The sequence below is a fragment of the Brassica oleracea genome, chromosome C3 (genome assembly GCF_000695525.1).
Source record: "Brassica oleracea var. oleracea cultivar TO1000 chromosome C3, BOL, whole genome shotgun sequence".
Classification (NCBI taxonomy): domain Eukaryota; kingdom Viridiplantae; phylum Streptophyta; class Magnoliopsida; order Brassicales; family Brassicaceae; genus Brassica; species Brassica oleracea.
Genome location: NC_027750.1, coordinates 4,003,530 through 4,019,229, shown reverse-complemented (window position 1 = coordinate 4,019,229; position 15,700 = coordinate 4,003,530). Strand labels below are relative to the sequence as shown.

The 15,700-nt window shown below is 37.7% G+C and overlaps 2 protein-coding genes and 1 pseudogene across 6 annotated transcripts; 2 read left to right on the top strand and 1 right to left on the bottom strand.

Moving 5' to 3' along the window:
* Positions 1–2,638: 2,638 nt before the first annotated feature.
* LOC106334743 lies at positions 2,639–9,739 on the top strand. 5 transcript variants are annotated; one of them, XM_013773090.1, is made up of 16 exons: positions 2,639–2,869; positions 3,139–3,197; positions 3,642–3,657; positions 3,757–4,283; positions 4,387–4,472; positions 4,669–4,757; positions 4,877–5,158; positions 5,257–5,694; positions 5,798–6,527; positions 6,637–6,867; positions 6,953–7,077; positions 7,189–7,466; positions 7,573–8,669; positions 8,811–8,967; positions 9,053–9,158; positions 9,339–9,578. In XM_013773090.1, exons 2-13 carry the CDS (start codon positions 3,195–3,197, stop codon positions 8,305–8,307), a joined length of 3,540 nt encoding a protein of 1,179 aa, XP_013628544.1. In that variant the 5' UTR covers positions 2,639–2,869; positions 3,139–3,194; the 3' UTR covers positions 8,308–8,669; positions 8,811–8,967; positions 9,053–9,158; positions 9,339–9,578. The 5 variants fall into 5 exon arrangements, with proteins under 5 accessions (XP_013628544.1, XP_013628543.1, XP_013628541.1 ...); XM_013773089.1 differs by having other exon boundaries at positions 3,642–4,283; positions 8,921–8,967; XM_013773087.1 differs by having other exon boundaries at positions 3,642–4,283.
* Positions 9,740–9,904: 165 nt separating this feature from the next.
* LOC106334745 (dnAJ-like protein slr0093) lies at positions 9,905–11,795 on the top strand. Its single transcript, XM_013773092.1, has 7 exons — positions 9,905–10,232; positions 10,480–10,557; positions 10,655–10,730; positions 11,070–11,143; positions 11,229–11,302; positions 11,430–11,479; positions 11,565–11,795. The coding sequence occupies exons 1-6, from the start codon at positions 10,200–10,202 to the stop codon at positions 11,473–11,475; spliced, it is 381 nt and encodes a 126-aa protein (XP_013628546.1). The 5' UTR covers positions 9,905–10,199; the 3' UTR covers positions 11,476–11,479; positions 11,565–11,795.
* Positions 11,796–11,838: 43 nt separating this feature from the next.
* LOC106334744 lies at positions 11,839–14,423 on the bottom strand (annotated as a pseudogene).
* Positions 14,424–15,700: the final 1,277 nt, after the last annotated feature.

Below are 15,700 nucleotides of genomic sequence, written 5' to 3'. Positions count from 1 at the left end.
GACAAGTAACACAACATCAGTAACCGGTTTGCTTTAAATTGATCAGAATGATACAACATGAGCATTGATAATTTACTAACAGAAGATATGTAAGTAGAATCAGAGAGGAATAATTAGGATGCTGAAGACTTACGGACTGAAGTTTATCGACGTTCTTGAAACATAAAACTTCAAGGAATGGAACAGTCTTAACTGGCCTCATATATTCACTATTCCATACAAAAAGACTGATCATTCGGAAGACGCATACAAAACATTTTAGGTGACACACGTCTTCAAATACGGCAGTGAAATCAAAAGCAAGTAGAGTTCAGACTGAAAACAGGGAGATGCACGCGCTGATGCGCAACAGAAAACTAATGTATATCGAAAAGATTACATATCAGCTGAATAAACACATGTGTTTTAATCCCAAATGTAGAAAATTCAGCTTCGGTGTCTTATATCTCCTCGTTTCTTCTTCCTACCATTGAAGAACCAACCTAAGAACGTACCTACTGGTGCAGATACAGCCGCACCAATCTTCCCAAACCGGATCACTTTTTCTTCCTGCTCAATGCAATAATCAATAGGCCAACCACACAAACCCTTGTTATTAGCAAAACTCTCCACTCCAATTCCCAAGGCTTCATTGAATTTTAAGACAGGACAGGTCAGTTGATAGTCCGCTGCTAAGAACGTGGCGAGCCGTCGAAGGGACGCTAGCTCGGGAGGAAGCTGACCTGTGAACTGGCTGGGATTTCACCAGAGAATTGATTGTAAGAGAGGTCTAGAAATGTAACGAGTGGAACCAAGGAGGCTATACTACTAGATGGTAAAACTCCAAAGAAGTTGTTTCCAGAAAGATTTAGACCTCCCAAAGCAGAACATTGGTTAAACCCTAAAGGGAATTCTCCTTTGAGACCATAACCAGAAAGTTCAATGTTTATAACTTTATTCTCTACATCATTCCAAACTCACACCGCTGAACTTGCAGATAGAACCTTCAGTCACGTTGCGAAATACCCAACTCGATAAATATCCATTGGGATCTTCAACTTGTGACTTTATGCTCCTCAGGCAATTTACGTTGTCTTCGTCTGCGCCTGTGAATGTAGACACCAGCAAGAAGCAAAGACACGTTGTGAACAGTGTTATTATGCACATTTCGTGAGAGATGTTTTAGCAGCAATGGCAAGTGGAAATTGGTATGGCAGGCAACACTTGAACATGGGAAGAATTATAAAGACTTTCCAGGTCGCTGGTCGTCTCTTGTCCCGTATAACGACTAACGAGTTTAGGGAGGAGACTTGAGAATATTCAAACACAAGCTGTCATCGATGTTAACACTAACAATACGCCAAGAAATATACCGTTAACGACTAACGAGTTTAGGACTCTCGTTAACTTGATAAACCGCGTACAGACTCAGCTTTGAAAGTTCTTGGCGGAAATGATAATTTGTCTAGGCTGAGGACTCATCTATGTTCATATATTTATTCTACTTTTCATCTTAGCTGAACAATATATATGAGAAAGAAATCACGTGTATGTGAGTGTAGTCAGTTTGTCATCATAAGATCCACAAACACACACAAAAATAAAAGTAAAGGAGTACTCAGAAAAATCGATGTATCGTGCATGGAAGGCAATAGAGCTGTGCCTCTCAGGATCTTGTGAGATTCCAGTAGATCTCATTGGATCCTGCCTCTCGGGTCTCCAAGTAAAGCCTAAAGCAGATATAAACATCAGATCGAAAGAAAAGCCACATGCAAAATCGTCTTAAGCACCAAGAGAAGCGATAAGAATGATGCTCAGACAAAAAAAAAAGAAAAAAGAATGATGCTCAGACGATCTCAGAAAAGGCTATATGATTAATTCCATGTTCCATACAAAAAGGCTATATGATTAATTCCGGAGACGCATACAAAACATCTACAGTGGCCACGTTTTCAAATACGGCAGTGAGATGAAAAGCAAGTAGTGTTAGATTACGCTAAAGAATTTTTTTTTAAGTGACAATGTACAGTTCAAAAACAAGTTGTTTCCTCGGAGAGGTATAACGACTAGCTCCGTGACAAAGCAGTAGAGTTCAGCGTAGAATGACTGTGGCAAACCTTATCAGTCATGGCTCTAACCTCCTTTTCAAGCTTTGAATGGCTCCGTGATGCATGCATGTTTTAAGGTACTAAATTCATATGTAAATTTACATAGTTTATTAAAAAAAAAGGTTTTAAATTTAAGGAAAGTTGACCCAAAAACTTTTTACCAAAAAAAAAAGTTGACCCAAAAAAGAATTCAAAAACTCGAAAAAAGAAAAACGAAAAGGGACAACGGAGATATATATTCCTTTTTCCTTTTTTACGTTTAAAAGTCCTACGAGTATTTAAGATTCGTACCCAACAAACAAACAAAAAAGTCGATGAATCAGTCAGAGACACAGAGACAAGATAGAAGGTAAGTAAGTAACTGTAATTTATATACTTACTAACAAACCAGTAACCACGTTTAAATCCTCTTAACAAACCAATACTAATAGTCAAAATATGAATTAATCTATTAACAAACTAATACTATTAGTCAAAATTATTAATTAAATGTAGAAATGTACACAACTGTATAAATATGTATCTAAGTATAGATCCTGGGAGGTATATATATATATATATGCACTGCTTTCATCTCTGGCTCGTGTTGTTTTGTGTAATCACGAACGAAAGGCGAGAACCGAGGAAGCCATCACTCAAATCTTATAAACACTGAAGGGGAGGGAGATAGAGAGAGATTTGTGTGTAATCGAATCGAAAATTTAGGGTTTGCAGGAGTTGGAGAGGGAGGATTAGGGTTTCGTTTGCTCCCAATTAGGGAAATCGAATCCGAGGAAGAGAAGGTGATCTTGAGACCTGAATCATGCAATGTTATTTCCCCAATTTTGTAGATTTTTTTTTTATTATATAGTATTTGTTAGATTATCTCTAAGATTCCGGATTTTATGGGCTACGATTCTCTGTGAATTTGATTGGTAATTCGATTTTTTTTTTCCATTCTGGGTTGATATGCATCAGTATGTTATGTTTTGGTTTAAGATTGAAATCATTTCTTGTTTAGCAGCTCAGTTTTTTTTTTTTAATATGTTTTGTTTTTGTCCATTTGTAACAGTTGGGAGAGCTGGATAGGAACCGGTCTGTGAGTCAGGCTTATTGATTTTATTGCAGATGGTGAGATTAGCTAAACCCCCCCCCCCCCTCTTTTTTCCTTTTGTTGTATTGTCTTTGTCTGTTTCCTGGAGGAGAAGGAGTGATGAAGTGTCATATCTAAGGCTTAGATCATGAAGTGAAGTGATCATGGCATCTTTTTGGTGGATAATAGTAAATCTATATTTGTTGTTTCTGAGTAATTGTCTTGGTATTGTTATGCACTTGGTAGCTAATATAACAGCTTTATATATTTGGCTATTGCCATTATATGGACCAGTTAAATCACGAGTTTGCTCATTGATCTTGTTTGAAAAATAGTTTTTTTTGGTGTGATTCATGAATAATAATTTGTTATTTTGTTTTTAAGTATTTTGGAAGAATTGAAAATGAGGCAGTTTGTTCTTTGGTAATTCACCGATATTGAGGATTGTTTTGTTTTATTAACTATTGTTATATCATGTGCAGGCTGATAAAAGAGTTGGTAAGCGTTCAACGAATCAGAGAGGGTTTTCAAAAATGGACTCTGGAATATGTAATGTCTGTTCTGCTCCTTGTTCATCATGCACCCATCGTAACGTGGGTTTCACAGGATCAAAATCTGACGAGTCATCAGATGAAAACGGCCACGGAGTTGCTGGCAGCCAGTTTTCTGTAAATGAGGACCGTCTTTTGCCTTCAAATAACACTGCTAGTGAAGCAAGCAACCTTGTTAATTCCACTCATGATGCTCTCTCTGAGAATGCTGAGAGTAGGGAAACAATCAGACGTTCTGGGATATCCGATGATTCCGGAGCTGTTGCAATGACTTCGAAGACATCTTTTTCTGGAAGCAGGATGAAACATAAAGGGTCTGCATCAGCTAATGTGTTAGATCAGAGCTCTACCCGTTTAGAGGGCCAGGAAGATGGGATATTGTCAGAAAGGGAAAGATTAGGACCACAGGGTGACACAGACAAAGAGGACCCTTCAGTTGAAGGATCCACACCTTCTGGCCAGAACGGGAAGGATGTTAAGTCAAGTAAAAGCGCGTCCTTCAATAACTCAGATGAGTCAGTCTCAACAGCTATGTCTGAGAGCGAGAGCGATTCTGAAATGGTCTTACATGATGTGAGTATTGCGGTTTTGTCTCATATTTGAAATTAGTGACACACCTTCTTTGTTGTTTTTCTCTGTAATATCTACTTTCCCTTTTTTTTGTTTTTCTGAATAGGTAAAAGTTTGTGATATCTGTGGAGATGCGGGTCGTGAAGATCTACTTGCTATCTGCACCGGATGCAGTGATGGTGCAGAACACATGTAAGCCTCTGCTCTTCTATTCATGTGAAAGAAAACGTTCTAATGGCAAATTTGGATTCAGGATGTGTTCGCATTGTTAGTAGATAATTTCATTGATTTTAGTTAGATATTAGTTATTGATATTGATTGTCATACCTTCCATTAATGAAAGGCAGGTCTATTTTCTGTGCTAATAATATAGTTCTGTTTTACTCAGCTATTGCATGCGGGAAAGACTCAATGCAGTTCCTGAGGGTGATTGGCTGTGCGAAGAATGTCAAACTGTAGCTGAAAAACAGAAGCAAGGTAAAGCTGAATATGTAACCAAACATGATATATGTGGAAAAAGTAGCGTTTTGAATTGCAAACAAAATTTAGATTCACATTTTCTGTTTTAAGATTTCTAACGAGCTTGAAACATGCAGAAGCTAAGAGAAAAAGAGAAACTGAAGTAATCCTCAGTCCACATAGCTCAGGCAAACGACATGCAGATAAGATTGAGGCAGCTCCAGATGCTAAAAGACAGGCGGTTGAAGATTCAACCGGGTCACCCAAGAAACCTGTTCTCCCCAGAATAGGTGCTTTATCTCGGGAAACATCATTCAAGGGCTTAGACAGTCCAAGGGGAAAGCTAAGTCATCAATCATCTTTCACTGATAAGATGGAAGGTGCACGCTCTACTGGTTCACAGCTTCATCCTCCAAAAGGTAGGCTGCATAATGTGATTGCTCTCCTTAAGCGCAACTCTGCCTTATCTATTTTCTCATAGTTCTGGTGATAAAACATTACTTCTTTGTTTGTCCAGGTGGATTTTTGAAATCCAGTTCCTTCAATAGTTCTAGCACGAAACCAAAAGTGCAACTTATGGATGATGATGTTATTCTCCCGAGAAAGAAGATTAGGAAAGATTCTTCTCTTGGAAACCTAAGCAAATCAATGTCAAGTAAAACAACAGACACTGGGAGTTCTAATGGAAACGACTCACAAGCAAAAATGCTCGCGTCAAAAGTTTATCATTCACAAGAAGGCAAAAGTCCAAAGCAACTGAAAGATCGTAGTACAGAAGCTAACGCTCCGACAGCCTCCACCGATCAGAAGCTCACTCCACGCAGCAGTTTGGGTTCTTCATATGCAAACAGTACCCGTGATTCGAAGGCTTTGCAGTCTGATGGCAAACGAGGTAGCTTGACGAAGCAAGTTAGCAATCTAAACCGAAACCGTCTAGAAAGTCCTGTTACTTCTGGTATGATTCCTATCAGTTATATTGATACTTCTGTTACGTTATCTTTTATAGTATTCTGCTTGTATATGATTTTAATCATTTAATATATGATCTCTCTGTACAGGAAGTGATATTCCCACAAATGAAAAGTGCAATGCCCGCGAGCAAAGCTCAAGTCAAGCTGACTGTGAGAATGAACTGCTATCCACTTCCTGCGCGGGTGAGGTTGTGCCAAGCAACGGTAATGTAGCCTCGCAGGATAGATTACCGCGGTCCAGGGAGTTTAGGGAGGTAGGGAAGAAAAGCAGAGAAGCCTCTGGTAAGCGCCAAAGGTCTAGTCTGTTATCTGATGCAAAAGGCTTACCATCATCTCAAAAAGAACGCCAAACTGCAGAATCTAATGAAACCTCAGGCGTTTCCGATAGTGATCTCCCTACCCCAAAAAATGCTCGGGAGGATATAAATAAGGGTAATAGGTTGCGAGCAGCGGTTGATGCTGCTCTTCGTAAAAAGCCCAGCTTTGGCAAGAACAGAGTATTGGAGCAATGTGATACGTCCTCGGCGTCTAATGTGCATCCTAGTTCTGATAAGGCTTTACAAAATCAATTACCTCCAAAGATGCATACAACTTCATGGCCTGCTCCTGACCCGTACAAACAGACGATTGTAACAAATGAAAAGCAGCTTGTACCCTCTGGTGTTGATGCGATGATGCCTCCACGATCTGTGGAACTTGATATGAAGCCTGAAGTTAATATTCCCTCTTTGAAGTCTGTTATGAGAGATTGGCCATTAGTACCCCCACCTGCTCTGTTGAGAAGCTCAGCCATTCCAGACCATGAGTCTATATGGCAGTAAGTTTTCTTTCCTTTTTGTAGAGAATGTCTATCCCTTTGACTATACCTCTTAATATATGTCCATGTAATGCATACTGAACAGTCAGTTTTTACATCATTTTTCCAGAGGAAACCTGGAGGTGCGGAAAGCTAGAAATCAGTCAGCTATGCATAGCGGAATGCAAGCACATCTATCAACCTTAGCATCACCCAAGGTTGCTGAAGTGGTGAATAAATTTCCAGAGAAGTTTAGCTTGAATGAAGTACCTCGGCTAAGTACATGGCCTGCACAATTTCAAGACAGCGGTACTAAGGAAGACCATATAGCTCTGTTCTTCTTTGCAAAGGATGTTGAGAGGTAGGTTTCATACATGATTATTATTATTATTCTCTCGCTTTTATTACTGGTCTAAATGATTTTCGTTGCTGCTTGTGTGGTACAGTTATGAGAGAAACTATAAGCCCCTCGTAGATAACATGATGAAGAAAGATTTAGCTCTGAAAGGAAACCTCGATAATGTTGAGCTTTTGATTTTTGCATCCAACCAGCTTCCTCCGAATTGCCAGCGTAAGAATGCTTACCGAAGTAGCACTGATGATTTAAATAATCTGTTCGGAATGTAATGCCAAGTTTTTTTTGTGTGAAAGTAGTACTTCTTACAGAGTTTATTAATTCCAGGTTGGAACATGTTATATTTCCTTTGGGGTGTATTCCGAGGAAGAAAAGAGATTTGTACAAACCCACAAAAGAACGCATCTTTGCCTGAGGTTATGCCGCGTGACCAAGACCCCAATGACTTGTGCCAAACCAGTTCTCCTTCCAAGCATTTGGAGAAAGCGTCTTCTCTACGTGAGAGCCCACACAAGATGCAAGAAACTCAAAATGGGAAACATGTGTTCAGCCATGAGAATCCAAGTGACAGAGAATCCTCTGTTGAGCGATCATCGATCACAAAGGTTGGTTGTTCTTAGTCCTTTGGGTAAATCGTAAATACTTAATCTCCATCTATCTGAACTCCTAGTAGAATTTTCATCTCTTAACTTCATCGGTTCTTTAATGTAGGAGGAAACTTCTCGTAAAGAGGACGAACCAGGTGCAAATCATGTTCCTTGCCAAGCTAATGGATCAAACTCTGGAGATAGTCTAGTGAAGAAGGTTCAGCAAATTGAAGAGCGAGACTTAGGTGGTAGAAAGGATCTGCCTTTGAGTGTCACGCCCCCTAACCAAGTCAATCCTCTAGAGAAAGATCTTAACTTTAGTCAGGCTAGTCACAGGAAGCGTCAAGTTTGGGAACTGACAAACCCCGCCACCGTGAACCAGAAAGTGGAGCTCGTTAATGAAGCTTCACGCGAAGGATCTCCGCATAAGAAGCTGAAGACAGAAAACGAAAGTAGCAGCGTTACATTTGGTAATGATTCGGGGATGATGAAGAAGAGTCCTAAAGGAGTGTTCCCTTTGGACTTGAATATGGAAGGAGAAGACATCGATGATCTTATTCCATTTGGCAATAACAATGACACCGACGAAGACAACAATAGGCGGTTAGTTGGCACAGTCCCGGATCTCGGGCTGCCATTTGGTGGTGAAGAAACAACTCAAGAAGACACTACAAGACTATTGCCTTTCTTAGCCGGTAAAAACAACTCTGGGGAACAAAGTAGTCGCAGTATGAATAAAGCAAAAGAGAAAGAAGAAGAAGATGACTCTGCTTCTCTGTCGTTGTCACTCTCGTTTCCGGGGGAGGAGAAGAAGAATGTGAATACTCCGTTTTTTCTGTTCAGAGACTTCCCCAGATAACAAGGTTATCGTTAAGTTTATTTTTATTATGAGTGTCCTTAGTTGTTGGAGAAGACTCCAACAAGATAAAATCACAGGTTTGTATATGAAAATGGTGATGGGAAAGAAAGATACCGAATGTTTTTTTAAATTACTTGTTGAAATCTATAGAATAACAAAAAGACTTCTGAATCCCTCTCTCTATATTACTTGTGTACTGGTTGTGAGTTTTCATAACGCATTAGAAGGATACTTTAGTACTTTCAGCTATAGTATAAGATATCCAGACAAATGTGTCTTGTTCGTCTTCCCAGTGTTCATCATCAGATCTCTTGGTTTTACATATCCAATGGCGTCCTGTGTTGCTCATCTTTCTCTCTCAGGTAATCGAATCCTTCTCACTTTACTGAGTGTTTTATGTTTGCGAGAGAAGATCGGAACAACTTAGAACTATAAGTAGCGTTTTGATCTGTGAGAGATCCATATCCTTTTATACAAACATTGCAAAGCTTCTTGATTTGTAGTTCTTGTATCTGGTGGCAAAGGTGGGTCTCAATCTCATCATGTGAAAGCAAATGGATTGTCTGCTAAAAATCTCAGTTCCGTTTGTAAAACTTCTGTATTGACTGTTCAGAAGAAATCAAGCCGGAGTGGCAAGTTTTCGGTTTCTGCACGGTATGGGTAAGTATGCATGTGGCTTTATAGTTTTCTCTTGTGCGTGAATGAAGTGTCTTGTTGAAACTTAGCTCTACTGATGATTTTTCAGAGACGAAGGGAGTAGGAGAGGAAGTGGTGGTGGTGGTGATTTCATAGCTGGTTTTCTTCTAGGAGGTGCTGTGTTTGGCGCTGTTGCCTATATCTTTGCTCCACAGGTCATTTCTCTTATGTTACTCTATTCTTCCTTTCTTTTTGAACCTTAATGGAAGATTTGGATTACGATACTAATCACATAGTGTTTTGGTACTATTGCAAATGATGAGTTGGTTGAGGTTTTATTCTCATGACTGTTTCATATTCTGATTGGCTTATATCGTTCTCATGCAAATCTCTAGAAGAATTATTATGAGTGAAGAAGATGAGTATGGTTTCAAGAAGCCACAGCAACCAACTTACTACGATGAAGGTTTAGAGAAAACAAGAGAGACGCTGAACAAGAAAATCGAACAACTTAACTCAGCAATCGACAATGTTTCTTCCCGGTTAAGAGGTCGAGAAAAGAACACATCTTCTCCCAATGTACCGGTGGAAACTGACCCAGAAGTTGAAGCTACGACTTAAAAGAAACAAGACACATTTCTTCTTCTCTGTTTCTCATTTGTAACCAGAGTTGAAAACAGTTACATACGGTTAAGTGTTAAAAGTGCTTCACTTTCTTTCTGGTCGCTTCTATGTGTGGTCAGGCCTCTGTAGAATTCTTGCAAAGCCAAATATACAATCTTGTGTTGTTAGTGAATTTGAATTTGGTTTAGTTCAGTTTAACTAAACTCAAGTCAGCATTCAGACATAGTTGATAATAACTTGATGTAAGGAAAAAAAAAAACATTTTGTATTTACACAAAACAAAGAGGATATTATTTATGTATCGGATAAGATGTGTGAAACAAAAGGAAAAGATAGATAGATAGACATTGGCCGGTGGCCTCGTTACAAATCCAAAATATCCTAAAAACTTTTTCTTACAAAGAGAATCCAAAACCTTTCTTCATTCCTCAAATTCCCCACACAAGCAAAAACCCACAAGATTCGATTGAACTTTCCCATTTTCTCAGAAAAAAAAAGTTTAGTTTTTTATTTTTGTTGAAACGGAAAAAGGAACACACTTTCAATCTCCCTTTTCACTTGTTAAGGTTCTGGGTGTTGTTTCTATTTGATGAGGTGCGAGGAGATTCCTCCTCTGTTTGTGTCTCTGTCAGATGGAAGACAATGATAAGTCTCCTTCCCCTAAGGTAAAAATCATAGAAAGTCGTTTGAATTCGTAGCTGAAAATGCGCCGGACTTATCTGAGATAATCTGGTTTAGATAATGTCTTGTTTTGATGTTAGTGGAATATGAAGATCTGATACTGTTTCGTTGAAGTATAAGTTCTTTGGATCAAATGCTCAAAGTTGTCCACTTTAACTTTAAAATTCTGGAAAATGATTTATGTTTTCATGTATTCTTCTGATATGGAACTTGTGACTTTTTGTGTTGAAGGATTACTATAAGATTCTAGAAGTTGATTACGACGCAACTGAGGAACTGATCAGATTCAATTACCGGAAGCTTGCTTTGGTTAGATTGAGTTTCAGAGTGTTTCTAGATCAAAAGAAAGATTTTTTTTTTTTTTTCTTCTCTGGCTGAGAATGTTTTTTGTGGTTCCATTTTACAGAAGTGGCATCCTGATAAGCACAAAGGAGATAGTGCAGCTACAGAAAAATTTATAGAGATAAATGATGCTTATAACGGTAAAGTCTTTTGCATATTCGGTTCTTATGCATCTAGAAAAGCAGATAGACGTTGTAGGAAGAGGAGTAAGAAACATAGTTTCGCAATGAGTGAACAAAATACTAAAGCTGTGAAGGCTTTATCCATTTAGTTCCTTGACCCTTTTACTTGTGTTTATCAAGTATTGCTATAGTTGCAATCTTCAGCTCTTTGTTTCTGCAATCATTGTTTTTTTGGTCTGTGGTCACTTGATATTATGATAGTGAACAATGTGATCGCTCTCTCTCTCTCTCTTTCTTGTAGTGTCTTGAAACAATTGATTTGGTAAAGTTAAACAGCTTCTTCTTTTTCTTTGGCAGTGCTGATGGACCCTGATGCACGTTTTGAGTATGACTTAACCGGTATCTATGAGATCCACAAGTACACTTTGCGGGTGTGTTACAAATCGTTTCTTTACATTTGAAAGGAAAAATAAAAACTTGGTATCTAGTTTTATGCCGAATGTTTTGTTTACACAGGAGTACCTTGCCAGATTTAAGGGAATGATACTCACTTGCAACGGACTCGGCATCAGCCAATCCTCATCACTATGGTAGTAACCTCTCCAGCTTTCCATTTTTGTTTCTCCCACAATTGTCAAATTCTCATATATCATATCATGAAGCTGTGTTATTACATAGTTAGCTTGTTCTCATCGCTAAAAAACTTATCGACTGCAGGACACATCAATTGTCTGAGACCACCAACAAAACAACAACAGACTAGCAAGGTTGGTTTTCTTTTTATTTTGTATCTCTTCTTGCTTACTTGGATCCATTTCTGAATCACCAAAAAAACTCTCATTATCTTCACAGGATAAAAGCAGAAGTTAGATGAGAGCTGTAAAACCGTGTCAAGATTCTCAAACTTTTTCCCGTCGGTTTTATAATACGGTTGTATTTGTGCTGTACAAACTAAAGCCACAGCTCGAAGCATTGATGATGTATTGAAAATGCTTAATTTAGATAATTAGATGTTGTATTGTTTCTGAATCGATGTAGAATTAGAGAAGCGTATATGGTCTCTGGTTTTGATACATACATTTACACAGCTGTGATGATTCAGGTCTTGTACCACTACTCTCATCACTCATTGTTTTTCAGACTTGAGACTTGAATAAAATTAATGAATTGAAGCATATATCTCTGAGACCTGATACATACTTTTATATTATAGAGGTTGACCACTAATCCATCTCTGAAACATGATAAAGCTTTCCTTTGGTTTATACTCTGGTGTATGCCCACCTCCCTGTTTATCACATTTTATTAGAATTTAGATTCATACTAAGATCAATGGAGAAAGAAGAAAAAAAGACTTGCTTTGACAGTAGCATATGTCATCTTATTGGCATAAGTCTGAGTGTATCCAGCAACTTGATTGTGTATCATCCATGGCCTCCACTTCTCAACAATGGAATAGTTAAGAGACCTTATCCACGCTTGCGTTGAAATGAAAGGCGCCATCAAGTCATGATCACCGCTATTATATTCAACCAAACAAAAATGCCATAAGAGTTTAATTTCCTATAAACTCTTGAAACTAATTTGCAGACAAACATTAGAAAACCAATCTAACCTGAAGATGAGAGATCGGTATCCTTTAATGCTATTATTAATATGGTACGGTAAGCTGCTTTTGATGTCGGAATCGTATGGCTTACCCGAAGAACACCGTACCCATTTGTCTATACTTCCCTGGAATCATATATTCAAACTTGTTTTTTATAGATTGTTTATTTAGTATGATAAAACCAAAACTCGTATATACCTTTACCACATGAAGTGCTTCCCGCACGCTCTCGTCATTGGCCCAGAGGGAAGATAGTAAATCTGTATATTCCTACGAGTGGGTGCAGACGCATTTCTTGCGTTACACTCAAGGGTTACAGAAGCATAGCATAGACGAATAGAAAGAAGATGGATTGCTTACATAGCAATCATCATCAGTAGACGGAGCCGAAGTGTTGTTTGTAAGGAGAATGCATCTTTGGAGACAAGGCTTGATCGCACCGTGGTATTAGAATATTAGCAAAGTTTATTCTAGATATACACTGCAAATGTAAACTCCACAAAATATAATGTATATACTATCTTTTACTATGCTTTTGTGGTTTAGGGATACCAAATGATATTGGCGAACACTTAAACACTATAGATAAGGGTACACCTATTATGATTAGTGTGTACCTTCAAGAACTCGTCGAAATGTTTCAAGCATTCTGTGTTGTGTGGATCTATATTATCATAATTTCCTTTGCAACTTCTCTCCAACGACTGCAAACAAAAGAGTTTTGTATAGGTTGCTTGTTATCTAACTCCATGCATGTGATATGTTACGTACCTCGTAGAGTTCATCAGAGATTAGTGCCATCCCATGTGCGAATGGAATGCGTTGGTTATGCTCAAATACAGTATCTGTTACAGGGTTTCCTATTACAAAACCCTATTTGTTGAGAGAATTTTTTTTTTGTTAATGTTTATTATTGGACAAGTTATATATAGTTAACATGAAAAGCAGCCAAGTACAACCTCAAGATTTATTTGAGGCTTAAACCCAAGATCATTTCCTGCATCGTTGTCATCATCATGTAGAGTTTGTTATAAAAACGAAACATCTAAAGAGAGAGAAAAGAAGAAGATGAAGCACGCACACACACATACCTTTGGAGATTTCTTGAACCATGGCCGGAATAATCTTACCAGAATATGAATCTCCACTCACATAAAAAGGATTTGAGATAAACTCTTTATGCTCACTTAACCACTGTACAACAACAACCCACTCTAAATAACAATGTCTTATATTCAGTAAAGAAAAGAAAAGATGAATGCTTCAACAGACTGTTGTTGCACCATTGATTAGGAAATAGATAATTTAACTAGTGCCCTTTAAAAGTCATAGAACTTCTAAGATACTTAAGTTCGTCCTCTTATTTTTTACCTTGTGAATAAATTCATGGATCCTTTTAGCTTCTCCCGAGTCACTAGGTGTATCAAGAAATTGAGTTGTTGCATAGGAGAAGCCACTCCCAACAGGCTGGTCCAAAAATATTATGTTCGCAACCTACAAGCAATGATCCAGAATACCTTATCAAACAAACATCATGACTATTAAAATGAGCTACATAACAAAAAAATTGTTAGTGTTACCTTTGTCCATGAATATGTAGTAGAAAGCAAGGTGGGTGTACCTCCATTGTAACCCTCAACCTTAAATGTCACAGGCCCTGTTTTATTTTTGGTGTCAATTCAAACCACATTTGACTTCCTTTAGATCATTGGATAGAGTTTTTAGATTTTTACCGTTCTCAAAAAGAAGACCAGTATAGAAGAGCAGCCAGGTCCCCCAGTTAACCAAATAAGAAGGGGATCTTCTTTTGGATTCTTCTCAGACTTGATGAAATAGTAAAACAATTGCACCTGCTCTTCGTCACCAACTCTAATATACATGATTAATCACAACAGTGCAGATCTAACTATATGGTTTTGGTCTCACTCTTTTAACACAAAAACACATGAAGATTAAATGAAAAAGACACAAATGACAAACCCGGTCTCTAGCTGGAAAGGAAGAGGACCTTCAAAACCAGGAAGAAACTTGACAATAGAGCCACAATTTGCATGTGAACTCAAGATAATAAGTAAAAGAAGGAGAAGCAACTTCTTGGCCATTTCTTTCTAGTCTCTTAAGCTAAGTCACGATTGACTGGCCACTGGTTTGTTTTTTAACAAATGAAATTAGCCAGTTGTCCACACACCTCTAGTATTCTTTACACGTATATTTTGTCTTAACATATAAAATTAGTTGTTGTATTGTGACAAAAAACTATACCGCTACCTACCACTTTATATTAGTCACAATACAACAACTAATTTTATATGTTTAGATATAGGACTGATCATGAGATTTTACGAAACTTAATAAATACGCGTTAAAATTCAGATGATCCATTTCTTAACTTTGTATAGAATTAATTATATCTTCATATATTTTTAAGTAAACTGCAAAATACATTTTTAAAAAAAAATTCCCCAAAATTTTTTCTTTATCATTAACCAGTGACAAGAAAATTCAAATGATCAAATGTTTTGTTTATGGGACTATTTGATTAACGAGTACGGCGCAAAATAGAGGAAGCAAATTTGCATCCGAATAACAGCTTCGGGGAAGAAGCTGAAGAAGAAACTAGGGTTTAGAACAGAGGACTCTAAAACCTTTTCTGGTGGAGAAGAAGAAAGATATGATGAAGAACAGAAGAAGAGACACTCTTTGGTCTGAAGCTAGTGTATCCTTCAAACACGAGACTTTGACTTAGTAGCGGTCTTTGATCCAATGCGACAAAGTACACCTGAAACCTTTTCGGGATTTACTCGTGGCGCGAAGTTAACCGTCAAGATTGCCCATTATGACGTCATCGTCTTGTTATGTTTCCCAACTAAAAGGGCACTATTAGCCATAAAAATGGCCCATTATGACCAAGTGATATATACTTAGAAAATAGCCCATGATAAATTTTAGTATTGTTGGACCGGCCTTGAAACTTAACGTGCATCAGATTCTAATACTTTTGGAAACATGTTCTTGAAATTTCGATATACTATTTTTTTCGTATTTAGCTTCAACTTAGTATTATTCATCTTCAGAAACTACACAAGGGTTCAGTTTGTCTTCATTTTCAAAAGGAAAAAAAAAACATGTGTTCAAGGAACAACGAATAAAGTTTCGTCAAGTCAGTAATGAAATTAGAATCAAAATATTAGCTTTGATTGGATATTAGCTATAACAGCCTATTTGGTATAGTACTAAAAATTTATACCCAAACAAGATAAAAAAAAATGTACATTACATTTACATGATAAGCTTGAAATGCACGTTCATATAATATATATATACACACACATCTAGTTTGAAATCACATATGTTTGGTAGAAACTTTGTGAAGTGAACT